The sequence below is a fragment of the Poecile atricapillus genome, chromosome 2 (assembly GCF_030490865.1).
Source record: "Poecile atricapillus isolate bPoeAtr1 chromosome 2, bPoeAtr1.hap1, whole genome shotgun sequence".
In the NCBI taxonomy this organism is placed as follows: domain Eukaryota; kingdom Metazoa; phylum Chordata; class Aves; order Passeriformes; family Paridae; genus Poecile; species Poecile atricapillus.
Genome location: NC_081250.1, coordinates 153,863,664 through 153,889,030, shown reverse-complemented (window position 1 = coordinate 153,889,030; position 25,367 = coordinate 153,863,664). Strand labels below are relative to the sequence as shown.

Here is a 25,367-nt window from a genome sequence, read left to right as displayed (position 1 = left end):
ACCGTGGACCTCCTGATTGTCCCACCACGGGCAGGCAGCCATGATGGCGGAAGAGCTGAAGAAGGAGCAGGACACGAGCGCTCACCTGGAGAGGATGAAGAAGAACATGGAGCAGACCATCAAGGACCTTCAGCTGCGGTTGGACGAGGCCGAGCAGTTGGCCCTCAAGGGGGGCAAGAAGCAGCTGCAGAAGCTGGAGGGACGCGTGAAGGAGCTGGAGAACGAGCTGGAGAACGAGCAGAAGAGAAACGCCGAGAGCGTCAAGGGACTGCGCAAGTCCGAGAGGCGCGTCAAGGAGCTCAGCTACCAGGTGAGGACATCGAGGTGGGACCATGGAGGTGAGACCATGGAGGTGGGACCATGGAGGTGGGACCAGGGAGGTGGGACCAGGGAGGTGGGACCATGGAGGTGGGACCAGGGAGGTGGGACCATGGAGATGGGTCAAGGAGCTCAGCTACCAGGTGAGGACATCGAGGTGGGACCATGGAGGTGAGAACATGGAGATGGGTCAAGGAGCTCAGCTACCAGGTGAGGACATCAAGGTGGGACCATGGAGATGGGTCAAGGAGCTCAGCTACCAGGTGAGGACATGGAGGTGGGACCATGGAGATGGGACCATGGAGGTGGGACCATGGAGGTGGGACCATGGAGGTGGGACCATGGAGGTGAGACCATGGAGGTGGGACCATGGAAGTGAGACCATGGAGGTGGGACCATGGAGGTGGGACCATGGGGGTGGGACCATGGATGTGGGACTCAGCTACCAGGTGAGGATATGCAGGTGGGACCATAGATATGGGTCAAGGATCTCAGCTACCAGGTGAGGACATGGAGGTGGGACCATGGAGGTGGGACCATGGATGTGGGGCCATGGAGATGAGACCATGGAGGTGGGACCATGAAGGTGGGATCATGAAGGTGAGACTATGGAGATGGGTCAAGGAGCTCAGCTACCAGGTGAGGACATCGAGGTGGGACCATGGAGATGGGTCAAGGAGCTCAGCTACCAGGTGAGGACATCGAGGTGGGACCAGGGAGGTGGGACCATGGAGATGGGTCAAGGAGCTCAGCTATCAGGTGAGACCATGGAGGTGGGACCATGGAGGTGGGACCATGGAGGTGGGACCATGGAGGTGGGACCATGGGGATGAGACCATGGAGGTGAGACCATGGGGGTGAGACCATGGGGGTGAGATTCAGGTACCAGGTGTGAGCACCCATCTGTGGGACCACCAAGGGGCAGAGATGGTAGCCCCATGGACATGGGTGACCAAGAATGGTGGCTGGGTGGCCACAGGAACTGAGATGACCCAGAACATTCATTGACCAAAGTGATGTGGGTGACCCAGAACATCAACCTGGTGGCCAGGAGGACACAGGAAGCCTCTGGGAAGGGAAACTGAGGCCCAGGAGTTGTGGTTGTGCTTTGGCCTGGTGGCCACCCCATCCTTGTTCCCCCAGACCGAGGAGGACAAGAAGAACCTGCTGAGGCTGCAGGACCTGGTGGACAAACTGCAGATGAAGGTCAAGGCCTACAAGAGACAGGCGGAGGAGGCGGTGGGTGAAGGGGACAGGGGGGTGGAGATGTGGATCCATGGATGGATGATGATGATGATGATGATGATGGATGATGGATGGATGATGATGATGATGATGGATGGATGATGGATGGATGGATGGATGATGATGGATGGATGATGGATGATGGATGATGGATGATGGATGATGGATGATGGATGATGGATGATGGATGGATGATGGATGGATGATGGATGATGGATGGATGATGGATGATGGATGGATGATGGATGGATGATGGATGGATGGATGATGGATGGATGATGGATGATGGATGGATGGATGATGGATGATGGATGGATGATGGATGGATGATGGATGATGGATGGATGATGGATGATGGATGATGGATGGATGATGGATGGATGGATGATGGATGATGGATGATGGATGATGGATGGATGGATGATGGATGATGGATGGATGATGGATGATGGATGATGGATGATGGATGATGGATGGATGATGGATGGATGATGGATGGATGGATGATGGATGGATGATGGATGATGGATGGATGGATGATGGATGATGGATGGATGATGGATGATGGATGATGGATGGATGATGGATGGATGGATGATGGATGATGGATGATGGATGATGGATGGATGGATGATGGATGATGGATGGATGATGGATGGATGATGATGATGGATGGATGGATGGATGGATGATGGATGGATGATGGATGATGGATGATGGATGGATGGATGATGGATGGATGATGGATGGATGATGGATGGATGGATGATGGATGGATGGATGATGGATGATGATGATGGATGATGGATGGATGATGGATGATGGATGGATGGATGGATGATGGATGATGGATGATGGATGGATGGATGATGGATGATGGATGATGGATGATGGATGGATGATGGATGATGGATGGATGATGGATGATGGATGGATGGATGATGATGGATGGATGATGGATGATGGATGATGGATGATGGATGATGGATGGATGATGGATGGATGATGGATGATGGATGATGGATGGATGGATGATGGATGATGGATGGATGATGGATGGATGATGGATGATGGATGGATGATGGATGATGGATGATGGATGGATGGATGATGGATGATGGATGATGGATGGATGATGGATGGATGATGGATGATGGATGGATGGATGATGGATGATGGATGGATGATGGATGGATGATGATGATGATGGATGGATGATGGATGGATGATGGATGATGGATGATGGATGGATGATGGATGGATGATGGATGGATGGATGATGGATGGATGGATGATGGATGATGATGATGGATGATGGATGGATGATGGATGATGGATGATGGATGGATGATGGATGATGGATGATGGATGATGGATGATGGATGGATGATGGATGGATGATGGATGATGGATGATGGATGATGGATGATGGATGGATGATGGATGATGGATGATGGATGGATGGATGGATGATGGATGATGGATGGATGATGGATGGATGATGGATGATGGATGGATGGATGGATGATGGATGATGGATGGATGGATGATGGATGGATGGATGATGGATGATGATGATGGATGATGGATGGATGATGGATGATGGATGATGGATGGATGGATGGATGATGGATGGATGATGGATGATGGATGGATGATGGATGATGGATGGATGGATGATGATGGATGGATGATGGATGATGGATGATGGATGATGGATGATGGATGGATGATGGATGGATGATGGATGATGGATGATGGATGGATGGATGATGGATGATGGATGGATGATGGATGATGGATGGATGATGGATGATGGATGATGGATGGATGGATGATGGATGATGGATGGATGATGGATGGATGGATGATGGATGGATGATGGATGGATGGATGATGGATGGATGGATGATGGATGATGGATGGATGATGGATGATGGATGATGGATGGATGATGGATGATGGATGATGGATGGATGGATGATGGATGATGGATGGATGATGGATGGATGGATGATGGATGGATGGATGGATGGATGATGGATGATGGATGATGGATGGATGATGGATGATGGATGGATGATGGATGGATGATGGATGGATGATGGATGGATGGATGATGGATGATGGATGGATGGTGATGATGGATGGATGATGGATGGATGGATGATGGATGATGGATGATGGATGGATGGATGATGGATGATGGATGGATGGATGATGGATGATGGATGATGGATGGATGGATGGATGATGGATGATGGATGATGGATGGATGGATGATGGATGATGGATGGATGATGGATGGATGATGGATGATGGATGGATGGATGATGGATGATGGATGGATGATGGATGGATGATGGATGATGGATGGATGATGGATGATGGATGGATGATGGATGGATGATGGATGGATGATGGATGGATGATGGATGATGGATGATGGATGATGGATGATGGATGGATGGATGATGGATGATGGATGGATGGATGATGGATGATGGATGATGGATGGATGGATGATGGATGATGGATGGATGATGGATGGATGATGGATGATGGATGGATGATGGATGATGGATGATGATGATGGATGGATGATGGATGGATGATGGATGGATGATGGATGGATGATGGATGATGGATGATGGATGGATGGATGGATGATGGATGATGGATGGATGATGGATGATGGATGATGGATGGATGATGGATGGATGATGGATGATGGATGGATGATGGATGATGGATGATGATGGATGGATGATGGATGATTGATGGATGATGGATGATGGATGATGATGATGGATGGATGATGATGATGATGATGGATGATGGATGGATGGATGATGGATGGATGGATGGATGATGGATGATGGATGGATGGATGATGGATGGATGATGGATGAGGGATGGATGATGGATGATGGATGGATGATGGATGATGATGGATGGATGATGGATGATGGATGGATGATGGATGATGATGATGATGGATGATGGATGATGGATGATGGATGATGGATGGATGATGGATGGATGATGGATGGATGATGGATGATGGATGGATGATGGATGGATGATGGATGGATGATGGATGGATGATGGATGATGGATGGATGATGGATGATGATGGATGGATGATGGATGATTGATGGATGATGGATGATGGATGATGATGATGGATGGATGATGATGATGATGATGGATGATGGATGGATGGATGATGGATGGAAGGATGATGGATGGATGGATGATGGATGATGGATGGATGGATGATGGATGATGATGGATGGATGATGGATGAGGGATGGATGATGGATGATGGATGGATGATGGATGATGATGGATGGATGATGGATGATGGATGGATGATGGATGATGATGATGATGGATGATGGATGATGGATGATGGATGATGGATGGATGGATGATGGATGATGGATGGATGATGGATGATGATGGATGGATGATGGATGAGGGATGGATGATGGATGATGGATGGATGATGGATGATGGATGGATGATGGATGATGGATGGATGATGGATGATGATGATGATGGATGATGGATGATGGATGATGGATGATGGATGGATGGATGATGGATGATGGATGATGGATGGATGATCGATGGATGATGGATGGATGATGATGATGATGATGGATGGATGATGGATGATGGATGATGGATGATGGATGATGGATGGATTGATGGATGATGGATGGATGATGGATGATGATGGATGGATGGATGATGGATGATGGATGGATGATGATGATGGATGGATGGATGATGGATGATGGATGATGGATGGATGATGATGATGGATGGATGATGATGGATGGATGGATGATGGATGGATGGATGATGGATGGATGATGATGGATGTGAAGAATGGACAGATGGATGAAGCCATCTCAGCTGTTGGGGTGTCAGGAGCTCATCCTCACCTCCATGTGGCCACCACAGTGACCTTCTCCACCCCTCCAGGAGGAACAAGCCAACACCAACCTGGCCAAGTTCCGGAAGGCTCAGCACGAGCTGGACGAGGCCGAGGAACGCGCGGACATCGCCGAGTCCCAGGTCAACAAACTGCGGGCCAAGAGCCGCGACATCGGAGCCAAGGTGGGACCTCCTGTCACCTCCTGCCACCCCCTGTCACCACCCACGGCTGGTGACAACCTCAACCACAACCTTCCCTGGACCTTCTCTCCCACCCCACTCCAGAAGCTGCACGATGAGGAGTGACCCATCTCCAGGAGGGACCCACCAGAGTGACCACCCCCACCATGAGTGACCACCTTGAGTGACCCATCACCACCATGAGTGACTACCTTGAGTGACCCATCACCACCATGAGTGACCACCTTAAGTGACCCATCACCATGAGTGACCAGCCCAAGTGACCCATCACCATGAGTGACCACCCCAAGTGATCCATGACCATGAGTGACCACCTCGAGTGACCCATGGCCACCATGAGTGACCACCTTGAGTGACCCATCACCACCATGAGTGACCACCTTGAGTGACCCATCACCACCATGAGTGACTACCTTGAGTGACCCATCACCATGAGTGACCACCTTGAGTGACCCATCACCACCATGAGTGACCACCCCGAGTGGCCAATGACAACCATGAGTGACCACCTCAAGTGTCCCATGGCCACCATGAGTGACCACCTCAAGTGACCCATCACCACCATGAGTGACCACCTCAAGTGACCCATGGCCACCATGAGTGACCACCTTGAGTTACCCATGGCCACCATGAGTGATCACCTTGAGTGACCCATCACCACCATGAGTGACCACCCCAAGTGACCCATGGCCACCATGAGTGACCACCTCAAGTGACCCATCACCACCATGAGTGACCACCTCAAGTGACCCATCACCACCATGAGTGACCACCCCGAGTGACCCATGGCCACCACGAGGGACTCCACTGCCACCACAAGTGACCCACCATGATGAAGAACCCACCATGACAATGACTGACCAACCAACACCGTGATGGACCCACCACCACCATCATGGACCCACAATGATGATGATGATGGTGATGATGGAGCCACCACCTCTGACCCATGATGATGATGATGGACCACCATGATGGACCCATGGTGACGCTCATGGACCCATCACCACCATCATGGACCCATGATGATGATGATGGTGGTGATGATGGTGGTGGTGGTGATGATCATGATCATTATGATGATCATGATGATGATGATGATGGAGCTACCACCTCTGACCCATGATGATGATGATGGACCACCATGATGGAGCCGTTGTGACACTCATGGACCCATCACCACCATGATGGACCGATGATGATGATGATGATGATGATGATGATGATGGAGCCACCACCTCTGACCCATGATAACGATGATGGACCACCATGATGAACCGATGGTGACACTCATGGACCCATCACCACCATCATGGACCCATGGTGATTATGATGATGATGATGATGATGGAGCTACCACCTCTGACCCATGATGATGATGATGAACCACCATGATGGACCCATGGTGACGCTCATAGACCCATCACCACCACAATGGACCCATGATGATGATGATGATGGTGATGATGATGATGATGATGATGATGATGATGATGGAGCTACCACCTCTGACCCATGATGATGATGATGAACCACCATGATGGACCCATGGTGACGCTCATGGACCCATCACCACCACAATGGACCCATGGTGATGATGATGATGATGATGATGATGATGATGATGATGATGATGATGATGATGGTGATGATGGAGCCACCACCATGAGTGACATCTCTCCCCACCAGTGACACCCCCCACCCCCCGTCCAAGACGAGGAGACCCCCACACCATCATTAATTAATCCATTAACGAGCCCCAGGGGGGACACAATGTCCCCTTGGCCACCCCACCCCAAAAACACGACCCTGAGCAGCACCAGGTGTGGGACGAGGTTTCATTTGGGGGGTGAGGAGCAGGAGAAGGTGGAGAGGGGACAGAGGAGGACAATGGGACAATGGTGGGGGTCGGTGGCCATCAGCTGCTCTCCATGTCGGGGTCTGGAGGAGGAAGCGTTGGAGATGGTGGACAAGGAGGATCCAGGTGTCCCCCATCGCCACCCCAGGGTGTCCCAGGATGTCCCAGGAGGTCCCAGGTGTCCCCCAACCCCACCCCAGGTGTCCCAGGATGTCCCAGATGTCCCAAGATGTCCCAGGTGTCCCCACCCCAGAATGTTCCAGATGTCCCAGGTGTCCCCCATCCCCACACCAGGGTGTCCTAGGATGTCCCAGGTGTCCCAGGTGTCCCCACCCCAGGATGTCCCAGATGTCCCATGTGTCCCCACCCCAGGTGTCCCCACCCCAGGTGTCCCAGATGTCCCAGAATGTCCCAAGATGTCCCAGGTGTCCCCACCCCAGGTGTCCCAGATGTCCCAGAATGTCCCAGAATGTCCCAGGTGTCCCCACCCCAGGTGTCCCCGTGTCCCTCACCCTGTCCCAGGATGTCCCAGGATGTCCCAGGTGTCCCAGGGGTCCCCACCCCAGGTGTCCCCACCCCAGATGTCCCCGTGTCCCTCACCCTGTCCCAGGGTGTCCCAGGTGTCCCCACCCCAGAATGTCCCAGGAGGTCACAGATGTCCCAGGTATCCCCACCCCAGGTGTCCCCACCCCAGGAGGTCCCAGATGTCCCAGGTGTCCCCACCCCAGATGTCCCCACCCCAGGTGTCCCCACCCCAGATGTCCCAGGTGTCCCCACTCCAGGATGTCCCAGATGTCCCCATGTCCCTCACCCTGTCCCAGGTGTCCCCACCCCAGGTGTCCACACCCCAGGTGTCCCCACCCCAGAATGTCCCAGGAGGTCCCAGGTGTCCCCAACCCAGGTGTTTCAGGTGTCCCAGATGTCCCAGGTGTCCCAGGTGTCCCCATGTCCCTCACCCTGTCCCAGATGTCCCAGGTGTCCCCACCCCAGGTGTCCCCGTGTCCCTCACCCTGTCCCAGGTGTCCCAGATGTCCCAGATGTCCCCACCCCAGGTGTCCCCACCCCAGGTGTCCCCACCCCAGGTGTCCCCACCCCAGAATGTCCCAGGAGGTCCCAGATGTCCCAGGTGTCCCCACCCCAGATGTCCCCACCCCAGGTGTCCCCGTGTCCCTCACCCTGTCCCAGATGTCCCAGGTGTCCCCACCCCAGATGTCCCCACCCCAGGTGTCCCAGGTGTCCCCGTGTCCCTCACCCTGTCCCAGATGTCCCAGGTGTCCCCACCCCAGGTGTCCCAGGTGTCCCCCTGTCCTTCACCCTGTCCCAGGTGTCCCAGATGTCCCAGGTGTCCCCACCCCAGAATGTCCCAGATGTCCCAGGGTGTCCCAGGAGGTCCCAGATGTCCCAGGTGTCCCCACCCCAGGTGTCCCAGGTGTCCCCGTGTCCCTCACCCTGTCCCAGGATGTCCCAACTGTCCCCACCCCAGGTGTCCCCACCCCAGGTGTCCCCACCCCAGGTGTCCCCACCCCAGAATGTCCCAGGTGTCCCAGATGTCCCAGGTGTCCCCACCCCAGATGTCCCCACCCCAGGTGTCCCCACCCCAGGTGTCCCAGGTGTCCCCATGTCCCTCACCCTGTCCCAGATGTCCCAGGTGTCCCCACCCCAGGTGTCCCCGTGTCCCTCACCCTGTCCCAGGTGTCCCAGATGTCCCAGGTGTCCCCACCCCAGATGTCCCCACCCCAGGTGTCCCAGGTGTCCCCGTGTCCCTCACCCTGTCCCAGATGTCCCAGGTGCCCCCACCCCAGGTGTCCCCATGTCCCTCACCCTGTCCCAGATGTCCCAGGTGTCCCCACCTCAGGTGTCCCCGTGTCCCTCACCCTGTCCCAGGTGTCCCAGATGTCCCAGGTGTCCCCACCCCAGAATGTCCCAGATGTCCCAGAATGTCCCAGGGTGTCCCAGATGTCCCAGGTGTCCCCATGTCCCTCACCCTGTCCCAGAATGTCCCAGGTGTCCCCACCCCAGGTGTCCCCGTGTCCCTCACCCTGTCCCAGGTGTCCCAAATGTCCCAGGTGTCCCCACCCCAGGTGTCCCCGTGTCCCTCACTCTGTCCCAGGTGTCCCAAATGTCCCAGGTGTCCCCACCCCAGGTGTCCCAGGTGTCCCCACCCCAGGGTGTCCCAGATGTCCCAGATGTCCCAGGTGTCCCCACCCCAGGTGTCCCCACCCCAGATGTCCCAGGTGTCCCCACCCCAGGTGTCCCAGGTGTCCCCGTGTCCCTCACCCTGTCCCGGTGTCACCCGGCTGCGGAAGGTGACAAAAGTGTCCAGGGCGAAGATCAAGGCCAGCACCAGGCTGAAGGTCTGGGGGAGGGGAAGGGGGCGTGGCCAGCTCACCCAGGGGCGTGGCCAGGTCACCGGGGGCGTGGCCAGCCCACCCAGGGGGCGTGGCCAGCTCCCCCAGGGGGCGTGGCCAGCTCACCCAGGGGGCGTGGCCAGCTCACCCAGGGGGCGTGGCCAGCTCACCCAGAGGGTGTGGCCAGGTCACCCGGGGGCGTGGCCAGCTCACCCAGGGGGCGCGGCCAGGTCACCCAGGGGGCGTGGCCATGTCACCCCAGGGGGCGTGGCCAGCTCACCCAGGGGGCGTGGCCAGGTCACCCAGGGGGCGTGGCCATGTCACCAGGGGGCGTGGCCAGAGCAGGGGCGGGGCCAGGTCACCCAGGAGGTGGGGCCAGGTCACCAGGGGGCGTGGCCAGTTTCCAGGGGGTGTGGCCAGTTTCTGGGGGTGTGGCCAGGTCACACCAGGGGGCGTGGCTAGAGCAGGGGGCATGGCCATGTCAGCCAGTGGGCGTGGCCAGGTCAGACCGGGGGGCGTGGCCAGGTCACCAAGGGGCGTGGCCAGGTCACCCAGGGAGGCGTGGCCATGTCACCCCCCAGGGGGCGTGGCCATGTCACCAGGGGGCGTGGCCATGTCAGCCAGTGGGCGTGGCCATGTCACCCAGGGGGCGTGGTCAGAGCAGGGGGCGGGGTTTGGGGACACTCACGAAGGTGGTGGCAGCCAGAGCGTCACGGGACGAGGACAAGGCCACCAGGGCCACCACCAGGAAGATGAGGGTCCCACTGACCGCCCGGAGAAGGTCCTGGGGGGACGGCAGGGGGGGGACAGTGAGGGGACACCGTGGGGACAGTGTGGGGACATCATGGGGACACCGTGGGGACATCGTGGGGACATCATGGGGACATCATGGGGACACCGTGGGGACATTGGGGACACCGTGGGGACACCATGGGGACACCATGGGGACATCATGGGGACACCAGGGGGACACCATGGGGACACCATGGGGGCATTGGGGACACCGTGGGACACCATGGGGACACCGTGGGGACACTGGGGACACCGTGGGGACATTGGGGACACTGTGGGGACATCATGGGGACATTGTGGGGACACTGGGGACACTGTGGGGACATTGGGGACACCATGGGGACATTGGGGACACTGTGGGGACATCATGGGGACATCATGGGGACATCATGGGGACACCGTGGGGACATTGGGGACACCATGGGGACATTGGGGACACTGTGGGGACATCATGGGGACATCGTGGGGACACCATGGGGACACTGTGGGGACATTGGGGACACCGTGGGGACACCATGGGGACATTGGGGACACCAGAAGGACACCATGGGGACATCATGGGGACATCATGGGGACATCATGGGGACATCATGGGGACACCATGGGGACATCATGGGGACATCATGGGGACATTGGGGACACCATGGGGACACCATGGGGACACCATGGGGACATCATGGGGACACTGTGGGGACATCATGGGGACACCAGGGGGACACCGTGGGGACATTGGGGACACTGTGAGGACAACATGGGGACATCGTGGGGACATTGGGGACACCGTGGGGACAGTGTGGGGACATCGTGGGGACACCATGGGGACAGTGTGGGGACATCGTGGGGACATCATGGGGACATCGTGGGCACATCATGGGGACACCATGGGGACATTGGGGACACTGTGGGGACATCATGGGGACATTGTGGGGACATTGGGGACACCGTGGGGACATTGGGGACACCAGGGGGACACCAGGGGGACACCATGGGGACATTGGGGACACTGTGGGGACATTGGGGACACTGTTGGGACATCATGGGGACATCATGGGGACATCATGGGGACACCAGGGGGACACCAGGGGGACAGTGTGGGGACATCATGGGGACACCATGGGGACATCATGGGGACATTGGGGACACCATGGGGACATCATGGGGACATCATGGGGACATTGGGGACATCGTGGGGACACCATGGGGACATCATGGGGACAGCATGGGGACATTGGGGACATCGTGGGGACATCATAGGGACACCAGGGGGACACCATGGGGACACCAGGGAGACAGTGTGGGGACATCGTGGGGACATCATGGGGACATCGTGGGGACACCGTGGGGACATTGGGGACACCATGGGGACATCGTGGGGACACCGTGGGGACAGTGTGGGGGACATTATGGGGACATCGTGGGGACATCGTGGGGACATCATGGGGACATCGTGGGGACATCATAGGGACACCAGGGGGACACCATGGGGACACCGTGGGGACATTTGGGACACCATGGGAACATTGGGGACACCATGGGGACACCAGGGGGACACCATGGGGACATCGTGGGGACATCATGGGGACAGTGTGGGGACATCGTGGGGACATTGGGGACATCATGGGGACATCATGGGGACATCATGGGGACATTGGGGACACCGTGGGGACATCATGGGGACATCATGGGGACATCATGGGGACATTGGGGACACCGTGGGGACATCATGGGGACATCATGGGGACATCATGGGGACATTGGGGACACCGTGGGGACATCATGGGGACACCAGCGGGGATGGGGTGGTGACAATGGGGACACCATGGAGGCCACCATGAACATGACATGAGGACATGGTGGGGCCACCAAGGAGGCCACCATGGAGATGACATGGGGACATGGAGGGACAACACGGGGACATGGAGATGCCACCATGGGGAACAACACGAGGACATGGAGAGGCCACCACAGAGACCATCATGAGGATGACAGGGGGACATGGAGAGGCCACCACAGGGCGATGACACGAGGACATGGAGATGCCACCATGGAGGCCACCATGAACATAACATGGGGGACATGGAGGGGCCACCAACGAGACCACCATGGGGTGGTGACCAAGGACATGGAGGTGCCACCAAGGACATGACACGAGGACATGGAGGTGCCACCATGGAGGCCACCATGGACATGACATGGGGACATGGAGGACATCAGAGGGACAACACGGGGACATGGAGGTGCCACCATGAGGAACAACACGAGGACATGGAGAAGGCCACCACAGAGACCATCATGAGGATGACAGGGGACATGGAGGTGCCACCATGGACATGACATGAGGACATGGAGGTGCCACCATGGACATGACATGAGGACATGGAGGGGCCACCAAGGAGATGCCACCATGGAGGCCACCATGAGGATGACAGGGGACATGGAGAGGCCACCACAGGGCGATGACACAAGGACATGAAGGGGCCACCATGGAGGACACATGGGGTGGTGACACAGGGACATGGAGGGGCCACCATGGGGTGGTGACATGAGGACACTGAGGGGACACCAAGGGGATGACAGGGGACATGGAGGTGCCACCACAGAGGCCACCATGGGGTGGTGACACAGGGACATGGAGGTGCCACCAAGGAGATGACACAAGGACATGGAGGGGCCACCATGGAGGACACATGGGATGGTGACCAAGGACATGGAGGTGCCACCATGAGGATGACTCGAGGACAGGGAGAGGCCACCACAGAGGCCACCATGGGGTGATGACACAGGGACATGGAGACCACCAGGAGGAACAACACGAGAACATGGAGAGGCCACCATGGGGATGACACATGGAGATGCCACCATGGAGTGATGACATGAGGACACTGAGGGGCCACCAAAGAGATGACACAAGGACATGGAGTTGTCACCATGGGGATGACAGCAGGAGATGGAGGGGCCACCATGAGGGACACCATGAGGATGACAGGGGACATGGAGGTGCCACCATGAACATGACACGAGGACATGGAGGGGCCACCATGAACATGACATGAGGACATGGAGGTGCCACCATGGAGATGCCACCATGGAGGCCACCATGAGGATGACAGGGGACATGGAGAGGCCACCACAGGGTGATGACACAGGGACATGGAGGGGCCACCATGGAGAACACATGGGGTGGTGACACAGGACATGGAGGGGCCACCACAGGGTGATGACACAAGGACATGGAGGTGCCACCATGGACATGACATGGGGACATGGAGGTGCCACCACAGAGGCCACCATGGGTGATGACACAGGACACGGAGACCACCATGAGGAACAACACGAGAACATGGAGAGGCCACCATGGGAATGACACATGGAGAGGCCACCATGGAGGACACCAAGGACATGACAGAAAGACATGGAGGTGCCACCATGGAGCGATGACATGGGGACATGGAGGGGCCACCAAGGAGATGGCATGAGGACATGGAGGTGCCACCATGGAGGCCACCATGGAGTGGTGACAGAGGACACAGAGGTGCCACCATGAGGAGGACACGAGGACAGGGAGAGGCCACCACAGAGGCCACCATGGGGTGATGACACAGGGACATGGAGGGACCACCAAGGAGATGACACGAGGACATGGAGAGGCCACCATGGGGTGATGACACGGGGACTTGGAGGTGCCACATGGAAGCCACCATGGACATGACATGGGGACACAGAGGTGCCACCATGAGGATGACACGAGGACATGGAGGTGCCACCATGGAGGCCACCATGGGACATGACATGGGGCCATGGAGGACACCAGAGGGACAACACGGGGACATGGAGAGGCCACCACAGAGACCATCATGAGGATGACAGGGGACATGGAGGTGCCACCATGAACATGACATGAGGACATGGAGGACACCAAGGAGATGACATGAGGACATGGAGGGGCCACCATGGAGATGCCACCATGGAGGCCACCATGAGGATGACAGGGGACATGGAGGTGCCACCACAGGGCGATGACACAGGGACATGGAGGGGCCACCATGGGGTGGTGACATGAGGACATGGAGGTGTCACCATAGAGGACACATGGGATGGTGACACAGGGACATGGAGAGGCCACCACAGGGTGATGACACAAGGACATGGAAGTGCCACCATGGAGATGCCACCATGGGGATGACTCGAGGACAGGGAGAGGCCACCACAGAGGCCACCATGGGGTGATGACACAGGGACATGGAGACCACCATGAGGAACAACACGAGAACATGGAGAGGACACCATGGGAATGACACATGGAGAGGCCACCATGGAGGACACCAAGGACATGACAGAAAGACATGGAGGTGCCACCATGGAGCGATGACATGGGGACATGGAGGGGCCACCAAGGAGATGGCATGAGGACATGGAGGTGCCACCATGGAGGCCACCATGGAGTGGTGACAGAGGACACAGAGGTGCCACCATGAGGACAACACGAGGACAGGGAGAGGCCACCACAGAGGCCACCATGGGGCCACGAGGACACAGAGGACAACGTCCTGGGGGGTCCTGGGAAGGTCTCCAGGTGTCCCCCATGTCCCCCAAAGGTGTCCCCAGGTGTCACCAGCTGTGTTTCTGTCCCCAGCTGTCCCCAGGTGTCCCCATGTCCACCCAGATGTCCCTCAGGTGTCCCCAGGTGTCCCCAGAGGTCCCCAGGTGTGTTTCTGTCCCCCCCAGATGTTCCCAGGTGTCCCCCCAGGTGTCCCCAGCTGTCCCCAGGTGTGTCCCCAGCTGTCCCCATGTCCCCAGATGTCCCTCCAGTTGTCCTCCCAGGTGGCCCCATGTCCCCCCAGATGTCCCCAGGTGTCCCCACGTGTGTCCCCATATCCCCCCATGTCCCCTCAACTGTCCCCACGTGTTCCCAAATGTCCCCAGCTGTCCCCAGGTGTCCCCCCAGGTGTCCCCAGGTGTCCCAGGTGTCCCCCCAGGTGTCCCCAGCTGTCCCCTGTGTGTCCCCAGGTGTGTTTCTGTCCCCATGTCCCCAGCTGTCCCCAGCTGTCCTCATGTCCCCAGGTGTCCCCAGATATGTTTCTGTCCCCCCAGGTGTCCCCCCCATGTCCCCCCAGATGTCCCCAGCTGTCCCCAGGTGTCCCCTCATGTCCCCCCATGTCCCCCCAGGTGTGTTTCTGTTCCCAGCTGTCCCCAGGTGTGTCTGGGTGTGTCTGGGATGTCCCCATGTCCCCCCAGGTGTGTCCCCAGCTGTCCCCCATGTCCCCCCAGGTGTCCCCCCATGTCCCCATGTCCCCTGGTGTGTCCCCATGTCCCCAGGTGTCCCAGGTGTGTCCCCAGGTGTCCCCAGGTATCCCCATGTCCCCCCACCTGTCCCCACCTGTCCCCCAGGTGTGTTTCTGTCCCCAGGTGTCCCCATCTGTCCCCCCCATGTCCCCCCCATGTCCCCCCAGGTGTCCCCAGGTGTGTCTGGCTGTGTCCCCAGGTGTCCCCAGGTGTGTTTCTGTCCCCCCAGGTGTCCCCAGGTGTCCCCAGGTGTGTTTCTGTCCCCCCATGTCCCCCCAGGTGTGTCCCCGTGTCCCCCCAGGTATGTCCCCCTGTCCCCCCAGGTGTCCCCAGGTGTGTCCCCATGTGTCCCCAGCTGTCCCCAGCTGTCCCCAGGTGTCCCCAGGTGTGTCCCCAGGTGTCCAGAGGTGTGCCCAGGTGTCCCCATTTCCCCAGCTGTCCCCCCATGTCCCCCCAGGTGTCCCCAGGTGTCCCCAGGTGTCCCCAGGTGTCCCCAGGTGTCCCCAGGTGTGTCCCCAGCTGTCCCCAGGTGTCCCCAGGTGTCCCCAGGTGTCCCCAGGTGTCCCCAGCTGTCCCCCCAGGTGTCCCCAGGTGTCCCCAGGTGTCCCCATGTCTCCCCAGGTGTCCCCAGGTGTCCCCATGTCTCCCCAGGTGTCCCCAGGTGTCCCCAGGTGTCCCCAGGTGTCCCCATGTCTCCCCAGGTGTCCCCAGGTGTCCCCAGGTGTCCCCAGGTGTCCCCAGGTGTCCCCATGTCTCCCCAGGTGTCCCCAGGTGTCCCCAGGTGTCCCCAGGTGTCCCCATGTCCCCCCAGGTGTCCCCAGGTGTCCCCAGGTGTCCCCATGTCCCCCCAGGTGTCCCCAGGTGTCCCCAGGTGTCCCCATGTCCCCCCAGGTGTGTCCCCATGTCCCCCCAGGTGTCCCCAGGTGTCCCCAGGTGTCCCCCAGCTCTCACCAGGCAGGTCCCGTAGCCCCGGGGCAGTTTTGGGGGGTCTCTCATCAGGAGCCCCCCCAGAGCCGCCGCCCCCCCCAGGGCCTGGAGCAGCGCCGGGGCCAGCGAGGGGGGGGCGGGGACGGCCAGGAGGGCAACCACGGCCACCGACAGCACCTGGGGGGCACAGAGAGGTCACAGAGAGGTCATGGGGTCACAGAAAGGTCACAGGGTCACACAGGGGTCACACAGGGGTCACACAGGGGTCACCCAGAGGTCACAGGGGGGCGGGGACGGCCAGGAGGGCAACCACGGCCACCGACAGCACCTGGGGGCACAGAGAGGTCACAGAGAGGTCATGGGGTCACACAGGGGTCACACAGGGGTCACCCAGGGGTCACGGGGTCACACAGGGGTCACGGGGGGTCACGGGGGGGCAGGAGGGCAACTACGGCCACCGAGAGCACCTGGGGTCACAGAGAGGTCACGGGGTCACAGAGAGGTCACACAGGGGTCACAGGGTCACACAGGGGTCACACAGGGGTCACAGGGTCACACAGGGGTCACACAGGGGTCATGGGGTCACACAGGGGTCACACAGGGGTCACCCAGAGGTCACGGGGTCACACAGGGGTCACGGGGGGGCAGGGGGGGGCCAGGAGGGCAACCACGGCCACCGACAGCACCTGGGGTCACAGAGAGGTCACGGGGTCACAGAGAGGTCACAGGGTCATGGAAAGGTCACAGGGTCACACAGGGGTCACACAGGGGTCACAGGGGGGCCAGGAGGGCAACCACGGCCACCGAGAGCACCTGGGAGGCACAGAGAGGTCACAGAGAGGTCACAGAGAGGTCACGGGGTCACAGAGAGGTCACAGAGGGGTCACAGGGTCACACAGGGGTCACACAGAGGTCACGGGGTCACACAGGGGTCACACAGAGGTCACAGGGTCACACAGGGGTCACAGGGTCACAGAGGGGTCACACAGGGGTCACAGGGTCACAGAGGGGTCACACAGGGGTCATGGGGTCACACAGGGGTCACACAGGGGTCACCCAGAGGTCACAGGGTCACACAGGGGTCACAGGGGGGGCAGGGGGGGCCAGGAGGGCAACCACGGCCACCGACAGCACCTGGGGGCACAGAGAGGTCACAGAGAGGTCACGGGGTCACACAGGGGTCACAGGGTCACACAAGGGTCACACAGGGGTCACACAGGGGTCACACAGGGGTCACAGGGGGGCCAGGAGGGCAACCACGGCCACCGAGAGCACCTGGGGGCACAGAGAGGTCACGGGGTCACAGAGAGGTCACACAGGGGTCACCCAGAGGTCACAGGGTCACACAGGGGTCACAGAGAGGTCATGGGGTCACAGAGGGGTCACAGGGTCACAGAGAGGTCATGGGGTCACACAAAGGTCACACAGGGGTCACAACAATTGGATTCCCAGTACCCCACCAGTGCTCCCAGTATCCCCAGTACCAGCTTTGTTCCCATCAGGATCCCCAGTTCCCAGTGTTCCCAGTGCTCCCAGTATAAACCAGTATCCCCAGTATCCCCAGTACCAGCTCCCAGTGCTCCCAGTATCCCCAGTACCAGTATCCACAGTATCCCCAGTATAAACCAGTATAAACCAGTATGCCCAGTACCAGCTCCGTTCCCATCAGGATCCCCAGCTCCCAGTGCTCCCAGTATAAACCAGTATAAACCAGTATCCCCAGTATCCCCAGTTCCCAGTGCTCCCAGTGCTCCCAGTATAAACCAGTATAAACCAGTATAAACCAGTATAAACCAGTATAAACCAGTATAAACCAGTATAAACCAGTACCAGTTCCGTTCCCATCAGGATCCCTCGGGGAGTTTTCAGCATCCCCAGGTCAAAAACCCCCGAAAGCTCCGGCTGCGCCATGGGGGAGTCCCGGGGGGATTTGGGGGGTCCTGGGGGGTCCCGGGGGGTCTTGGGGGGTCCCGGGGGGTCTTGGGGGGTCCTGGGGGGTCCTTGGGGGGGACCTGGGGGGGTCTCAGGGGGTTTTGGGGGGGTCCTGGGGGGGTCCTGGGGGGTCTCAGGGGATTTTTGGGGGGATCCTGGGGGGTCTTTGGGGGGTTTTGGGGGGATTTTGGGGGGTCCCGGGGGGTCCTGGGGGGGTCTCAGGGGTTTTGGGGGGTTTTGGGGGGGTCCTGGAGGGGTCCTGGGGAGATTTGGGGGGTCTTGGGGGGGTCCTGGGGGGGTCCTGGGGGGGTCTCAGGGGTTTTTGGGGGGTCCTGGGGGGGATTTGGGGGGTCCCGGGGGGTCCTGGGGGGTCCTGGGGGGGTCTCAGGGGGTTGTGGGGGGGTCCTGGGGGGTCTCAAAGGGTTCGGGGTGATTTTGGGGGGGCCTGGGGGGTCCTGGGGGGGATTTGGGGGGTCCTTGGGGGGTTCTGGGGGGTTTTGGGGGGTCCTGGGGGGTCCTTGGGGGGGTCCTGGGGGGTCTTGGGGGGGTCTCAGGGGGTTTTGGGGGGGTCCTGAGGGGTCCTGGGGGGGATTTTGGGGGGTCCTGGGGGGTCCTTGGGGGGTCTCGAGGAGGTTTGGGGGGTCTTTGGGGGGTCCTGGGGAGATTTTGGGGGGTCCTGGGGCGGATTCTGGGGGGTCTCAGGGGGTTTTGGGGGGGTCCTGAGGGGGTTTTGGGGGGGATTTGGGGGGTCCCGAGGGGATTTTGGGGGGTCCCAGAGGGGTCTTTGGGGGGTCCTGGGGGGGATTTGGGGGGTCCTGGGGGGGTCTCAGGGGGTTTTGGGGGGGTCCTGAGGGGTCCTGGGGGGGTTTTGGGGGGTCCCGGAGGTTTTGGGGGGATTTTGGGGGTCCTGGGGGGTCTTTGGGGGGATTTTGGGGGTCCCGGGGGGGATTATGGGGGTCCCGGGGGGGATTTTGGGGGTCCCGGGGGGGATTATGGGGGTCCCGGGGGGATTTTGGGGGTCCCGGGGAGGATTTTGGGGGTCCCGGGGGGATTTTGGGGAGTCCTGGGGGGGATTTGGGGGGGGTTTGGGGGGGATTCTGGGGGGTCCCGAGGGGGATTTTGGGGGTCCCGGGGGGTCCCTGCGGAGTTTTTGGGGTGTCCGGGGTTCCTGTGGGGGTGGGGGAGGGGCGGGATCACGTGGGTGCCCCCCCCCGCCCCTCCCCCACTCCCCCCCCCCCCCCGCCGTGCCAGGCACCGGCGGGAGCGGAACAAAGAAACCCTGTGGGGATACTGGGAAGGACTGGGATGGACTGGGAGGGACTGGGAGGGACTGGGAGGGACTGGGAGGGAACTGGGATGGACTGGGAGGGACTGGGAGGGACTGGGAGGGACTGGGATGGACTGGGAGGGACTGGGATGGACTGGGATGGACTGGGAGGGAACTGGGATGGACTGGGATGGACTGGGAGGGACTGGGAGGGACTGGGATGGAACTGGGATGGACTGGGATGGACTGGGAGGGACTGGGATGGACTGGGAGGGACTGGGATGGACTGGGATGGACTGGGAGGGAACTGGGATGGACTGGGATGGACTGGGAGGGAACTGGGATGGACTGGGAGGGACTGGGAGGGGTTAAAGGGCGACTGGGAGGGACTGGGAGGGACTGGGAGGGAACTGGGAGGGAACTGGGGGGGACTGGGAGGGACTGGGAGGGACTGGGATGGACTGGGAGGGACTGGGAGGGGTTAAAGGGCGACTGGGAGGGACTGGGATGGACTGGGAGAGACTGGGAGGGACTGGGAGGGACTGGGAGGGAACTGGGATGGACTGGGAGGGACTGGGAGGGACTGGGAGGGACTGGGATGGACTGGGAGGGACTGGGATGGACTGGGATGGACTGGGAGGGAACTGGGATGGACTGGGATGGACTGGGAGGGACTGGGAGGGACTGGGATGGAACTGGGATGGACTGGGATGGACTGGGAGGGACTGGGATGGACTGGGAGGGACTGGGATGGACTGGGATGGACTGGGAGGGAACTGGGATGGACTGGGATGGACTGGGAGGGAACTGGGATGGACTGGGAGGGACTGGGAGGGGTTAAAGGGCGACTGGGAGGGACTGGGAGGGACTGGGAGGGAACTGGGAGGGAACTGGGGGGGACTGGGAGGGACTGGGAGGGACTGGGATGGACTGGGAGGGACTGGGAGGGGTTAAAGGGCGACTGGGAGGGACTGGGATGGACTGGGAGAGACTGGGAGGGACTGGGATGGACTGGGAGGGAACTGGGAGGGGTTTGGGGGGGAACTGGGAGGAACTGGGATGGAACTGGGAGGGACTGGGAGGGGTTTGTGGGGATACTGGGAGTGGACTGGGAGGGACTGGGGGGGAACTGGGAGGGAACTGGGATGGACTGGGAGGGGCTAAAGGGCGACTGGGAGGGACTGGGATGGACTGGGAGGGAACTGGGAGGGACTGGGAGGGACTGGGAGGGACTGGGAGGGAACTGGGAGGGAACTGGGAGGGACTGGGAGGGACTGGGAGGGGTTAAAGGGGGACTGGGATGGACTGGGAGGGAACTGGGAGGGGTTTGTGGGGATACTGGGAGGGACTGAGAGGAGTTTGGGGGGGACTGGGAGGGGTTAAAGGGGAACTGGGAGGGACTGGGAGGGACTGGGAGGGGTTAAAGGGCGACTGGGATGGACTGGGAGGGGATTGGGAGATACTGGGATGGACTGGGAGGGACTGGGATGGACTGGGAGGGGACTGGGAGGGACTGGGAGGGACTGGGAGGGACTGGGAGGGGACTGGGAGGGACTGGGAGGGACTGGGAGGGACTGGGATGGACTGGGAGGGACTGGGATGGACTGGGGTGGACTGGGATGGACTGGGAGGGACTGGGAGGGACTGGGAGGGACTGGGATGGACTGGGAGGGACTGGGAGGGAACTGGGAGGGGACTGGGAGGGACTGGGATGGACTGGGATGGACTGGGAGGGGTTAAAGGGGAACTGGGAGGGACTGGGAGGGACTGGGAGGGGTTAAAGGGCGACTGGGAGGGACTGGGAGGGGACTGGGAGGGAACTGGGAGGGGACTGGGAGGGACTGGGAGGGGTTAAAGGGCGACTGGGATGGACTGGGAGGGGATTGGGAGATACTGGGATGGACTGGGAGGGACTGGGATGGACTGGGAGGGACTGGGAGGGGTTTGGGGGGGAACTGGGAGGAACTGGGATGGAACTGGGAGGGACTGGGAGGGGTTTGTGGGGATACTGGGATGGACTGGGATGGACTGGGAGGGACTGGGAGGGACTGGGAGGGAACTGGGAGGGAACTGGGAGGGGACTGGGAGGGACTGGGAGGGAACTGGGGGGGACTGGGAGGGACTGGGAGGGACTGGGAGGGAACTGGGGGGGACTGGGAGGGACTGGGATGGACTGGGAGGGGACCGGGAAGGGTTTGTGGGGACACTGGGATGGACTGGGAGGGACTGGGAGGGGTTAAAGGGCGACTGGGAGGGGTTTGGGGGGATACTGGGATGGACTGGGAGGGACTGGGATGGACTGGGAGGGACTGGGATGGACTGGGAGGGGTTTGGGGGGATACTGGGATGGACTGGGAGGGACTGGGAGGGACTGGGAGGGAACTGGGAGGGAACTGGGAGCGACTGGGATGGACTGGGAGGGACTGGGAGGGGACTGGGATGGACTGGGAGGGAACTGGGAGGGACTGGGAGGGGACTGGGAGGGGTTAAAGGGGGACTGGGAGGGACTGGGAGGGAACTGGGAGGGGTTTGTGGGGATACTGGGATGGACTGGGATGGACTGGGATGGACTGAGAGGGGTTTGGGGGGGACTGGGAGGGGTTAAAGGGAAACTGGGAGGGACTGGGAGGGGATTGGGAGATACTGGGATGGACTGGGAGGGACTGGGAGGGAACTGGGAGGGGACTGGGAGGGGTTTGTGGGGATACTGGGATGGACTGGGAGGGACTGGCAGGGACTGGGAGGGAACTGGGAGGGACTGGGAGGGGACTGGGAGGGACTGGGAGGGGTTAAAGGGCGACTGGGAGGGACTGGGATGGACTGGGATGGACTGGGAGGGGTTTGTGGGGATACTGGGATGGACTGGGATGGACTGGGAGGGAACTGGGATGAACTGCGATGAACTGGGAGCACTGGGAGCGCTGGTCCCTCTCACTGGTGTCCCTTACTGGTGTCACTGGTGTTACTGGTGTCCCTTACTGGTGTCACTGGTGTCCCTTACTGGTGTCACTGGTGTCACTGGTGTCCCTTACTGGTGTCACTGGTGTCCCTTACTGGTGTCACTGGTGTCACTGGTGTCCCTTACTGGTGTCACTGGTGTTCCTTACTGGTGTCACTGGTGTCACTGGTGTCCCTTACTGGTCCCACCAGTTCATCCCAGTCCATCCCAGTTTGTCCCAGTCCATCCCAGTTCCATCCCAGTTCCATCCCAGTTCCATCCCAGTCACTCCCAGTTTATCCCAGTTTATTCCAGTCCCCCTCAATCCCCTCCCAGTCCCTCCCAGTCCATCCCAGTCCCTCCCAGTCCATCCCAGTCCATCCCAGTTTATCCCAGTCCATCCCAGTTCCCTCCCAGTTCCCCCCCAGTTCCTCCCAGTCCATCCCAGTTCCCTCCCAGTTCTCTCCCAGTCCATCCCAGTCCCTCCCAGTCCCTCCCAGTTTATCCCAGTCTCTCCCAGTTTGTCCCAGTCCATTCCCAGTTTCCCCCAGTCCCTCCCAGTCCATCCCAGTCCCCTCCCAGTTCTCTCCCAGTCCCTCCCAGTCCCTCCCAGTTCTCTCCCAGTCCATCCCAGTTCCCTCCCAGTCCCTCCCAGTCCCTCCCAGTTCTCTCCCAGTCCATCCCAGTTCCCTCCCAGTCCCTCCCAGTCCATCCCAGTTCCCTCCCAGTCCCTCCCAGTCCATCCCAGTCCCCTCCCAGTGCCCCCCAGTCCATCCCAGTCCATCCCAGTTCCATCCCAGTTCAATCCCAGTCCATCCCAGTCCATCCCAGTCCATCCCAGTTTGTCCCAGTCCATCCCAGTCCCTCCCAGTCCATCCCAGTCCATCCCAGTATAACTCCAGTCTCTCCCAGTCCCGCTCAGGGTCCCTGCTGGGGGGGGGGGGGTGGGGGAGGGGCGGGGCCACCCTAAAAATACCCGGGGGGGGGGGGGGGGAGGGGAGAGGGGGGAGGGGCGGCTCCGGCTAAAAATAACCCGGGGGGGGTCACGTGACCCTGGGGGCACCGCGGGGGGGGGGAGGGGAGAGGAGCGGGGACCCCGCAGGTACCGGGGGGACACCGGGGGGGGGAGGGGACAATGGGGACACCTGGGGACACCTGGGGACACCTGGGGACAGATGGGGGGGAGGGGACACGGGGACATTTGGGGACACTGGGGGGGGACACGGGGTTGGGGACATTGGGGGGGGACATTGGGGACACTGAGGGGGGAGGGGACACCCCGGGTTTGGGTCTTGGGGACACTGGGGGGCATTGGGGACACTGGGGGGGGGGGTTTGGGACATTGGGGACACTGGAGGGCATTGGGGACACTGGGGGGGGAGGGGACACCGGGGACACCGGGGGAGGAGGGGACACGGGGACATTTGGGGACACTGTGGGGGGGGGACACGGGGTTGGGGACACTGGGGGGGGGAGGACACCCCGGGTTGGGGTCTTGGGGACCTTGGGGACACGGGGTTGGGGACATTGGGGGGGGACATTGGGGACACTGAGGGGGGAGGGGACACCCCGGGTTGGGGTCTTGGGGACACTGGGGGGGGGGGGATTTGGGACACTGGGGACACTGGAGGGCATTGGGGACACCGGGGACACCGGGGGGGGAGGGGACACGGGGACATTTGGGGACACTGGGGGGGGGACACGGGGTTGGGGACACTGAGGGGGGAGGGGACAGCCAGGATTGGGGTCTTGGGGACATTGGGGACACGGGGTTGGGGACATTGGGGGGGGACATTGGGGACACTGGGGGGGGGGAGGGGACACCCCGGGTTGGGGTCTTGGGGACACTGGTGGGGGGGATTTGGGACATTGGGGACACTGGAGGGCATTGGGGACACTGGGCTGGGATTGGGGACACCGGGGACACCTGGGGGGGAGGGGACACGGGGACATTTGGGGACACTGGGGGGGGACATGGGGTTGGGGACACTGAGGGGGGAGGGGACAGCCAGGATTGGGGTCTTGGGGACATTGGGGACACGGGGTTGGGGACATTGGGGGGGACATTGGGGACACTGGGGGGATATTGGGGACACTGGGCTGGGATTGGGGACACCGGGGACACCTGGGGGGGAGGGGACACGGGGACATTTGGGGACACTGTGGGGGGGACATGGGGTTGGGGACACTGAGGGGGGAGGGGACAGCCAGGATTGGGGTCTTGGGGACATTGGGGACACGGGGTTGGGGACACTGAGGGGGGATATTGGGGACACTGGGGGGATATTGGGGACACTGGGGGGGGAGGGG

At 60.2% G+C, this 25,367-nt stretch overlaps 2 protein-coding genes and 1 long non-coding RNA gene across 7 annotated transcripts in view; 1 reads left to right on the top strand and 2 right to left on the bottom strand.

Annotated features, from left to right (window-relative positions):
• LOC131575067 (myosin-6-like) overlaps positions 1–5,938 on the top strand; it is a 44,199-nt gene extending 38,261 nt beyond the window's left edge. For all 3 annotated transcript variants that reach the window (XM_058830021.1, XM_058830022.1, XM_058830024.1), the window contains 7 exons: positions 35–366; positions 437–651; positions 782–862; positions 919–1,010; positions 1,462–1,557; positions 5,560–5,694; positions 5,797–5,938. In XM_058830021.1, coding sequence (XP_058686004.1) covers positions 35–366; positions 437–651; positions 782–862; positions 919–1,010; positions 1,462–1,557; positions 5,560–5,694; positions 5,797–5,817 — 972 coding nt within the window. In that variant the 3' untranslated portion in view covers positions 5,818–5,938. The remainder of the gene's footprint in view (positions 1–34; positions 367–436; positions 652–781; positions 863–918; positions 1,011–1,461; positions 1,558–5,559; positions 5,695–5,796) is intronic.
• On the bottom strand, positions 5,784–6,340 carry LOC131575155 (uncharacterized). 2 transcript variants are annotated; one of them, XR_009276708.1, is made up of 3 exons: positions 6,222–6,340; positions 5,904–6,155; positions 5,784–5,870 (listed from the first exon to the last, which is right to left on the bottom strand). It is a non-coding gene; the product is annotated as an uncharacterized LOC131575155 (long non-coding RNA). The 2 variants fall into 2 exon arrangements; XR_009276709.1 differs by having other exon boundaries at positions 5,821–5,936; positions 5,997–6,155.
• Positions 6,341–7,360: 1,020 nt separating this feature from the next.
• Positions 7,361–18,842, bottom strand: LOC131575113 (CKLF-like MARVEL transmembrane domain-containing protein 5). Of its 2 annotated transcripts, none has more exons than XM_058830157.1 (5): positions 18,751–18,842; positions 16,945–17,097; positions 10,607–10,702; positions 9,848–9,926; positions 7,361–7,653 (listed from the first exon to the last, which is right to left on the bottom strand). In XM_058830157.1, exons 1-5 carry the CDS (start codon positions 18,829–18,831, stop codon positions 7,631–7,633), a joined length of 432 nt encoding a protein of 143 aa, XP_058686140.1. In that variant the 5' UTR covers positions 18,832–18,842; the 3' UTR covers positions 7,361–7,630. The 2 variants fall into 2 exon arrangements, with proteins under 2 accessions (XP_058686140.1, XP_058686141.1); XM_058830158.1 differs by lacking the exon at positions 18,751–18,842 and adding an exon at positions 18,572–18,589.
• Between the last annotated feature and the right edge of the window lie 6,525 nt (positions 18,843–25,367).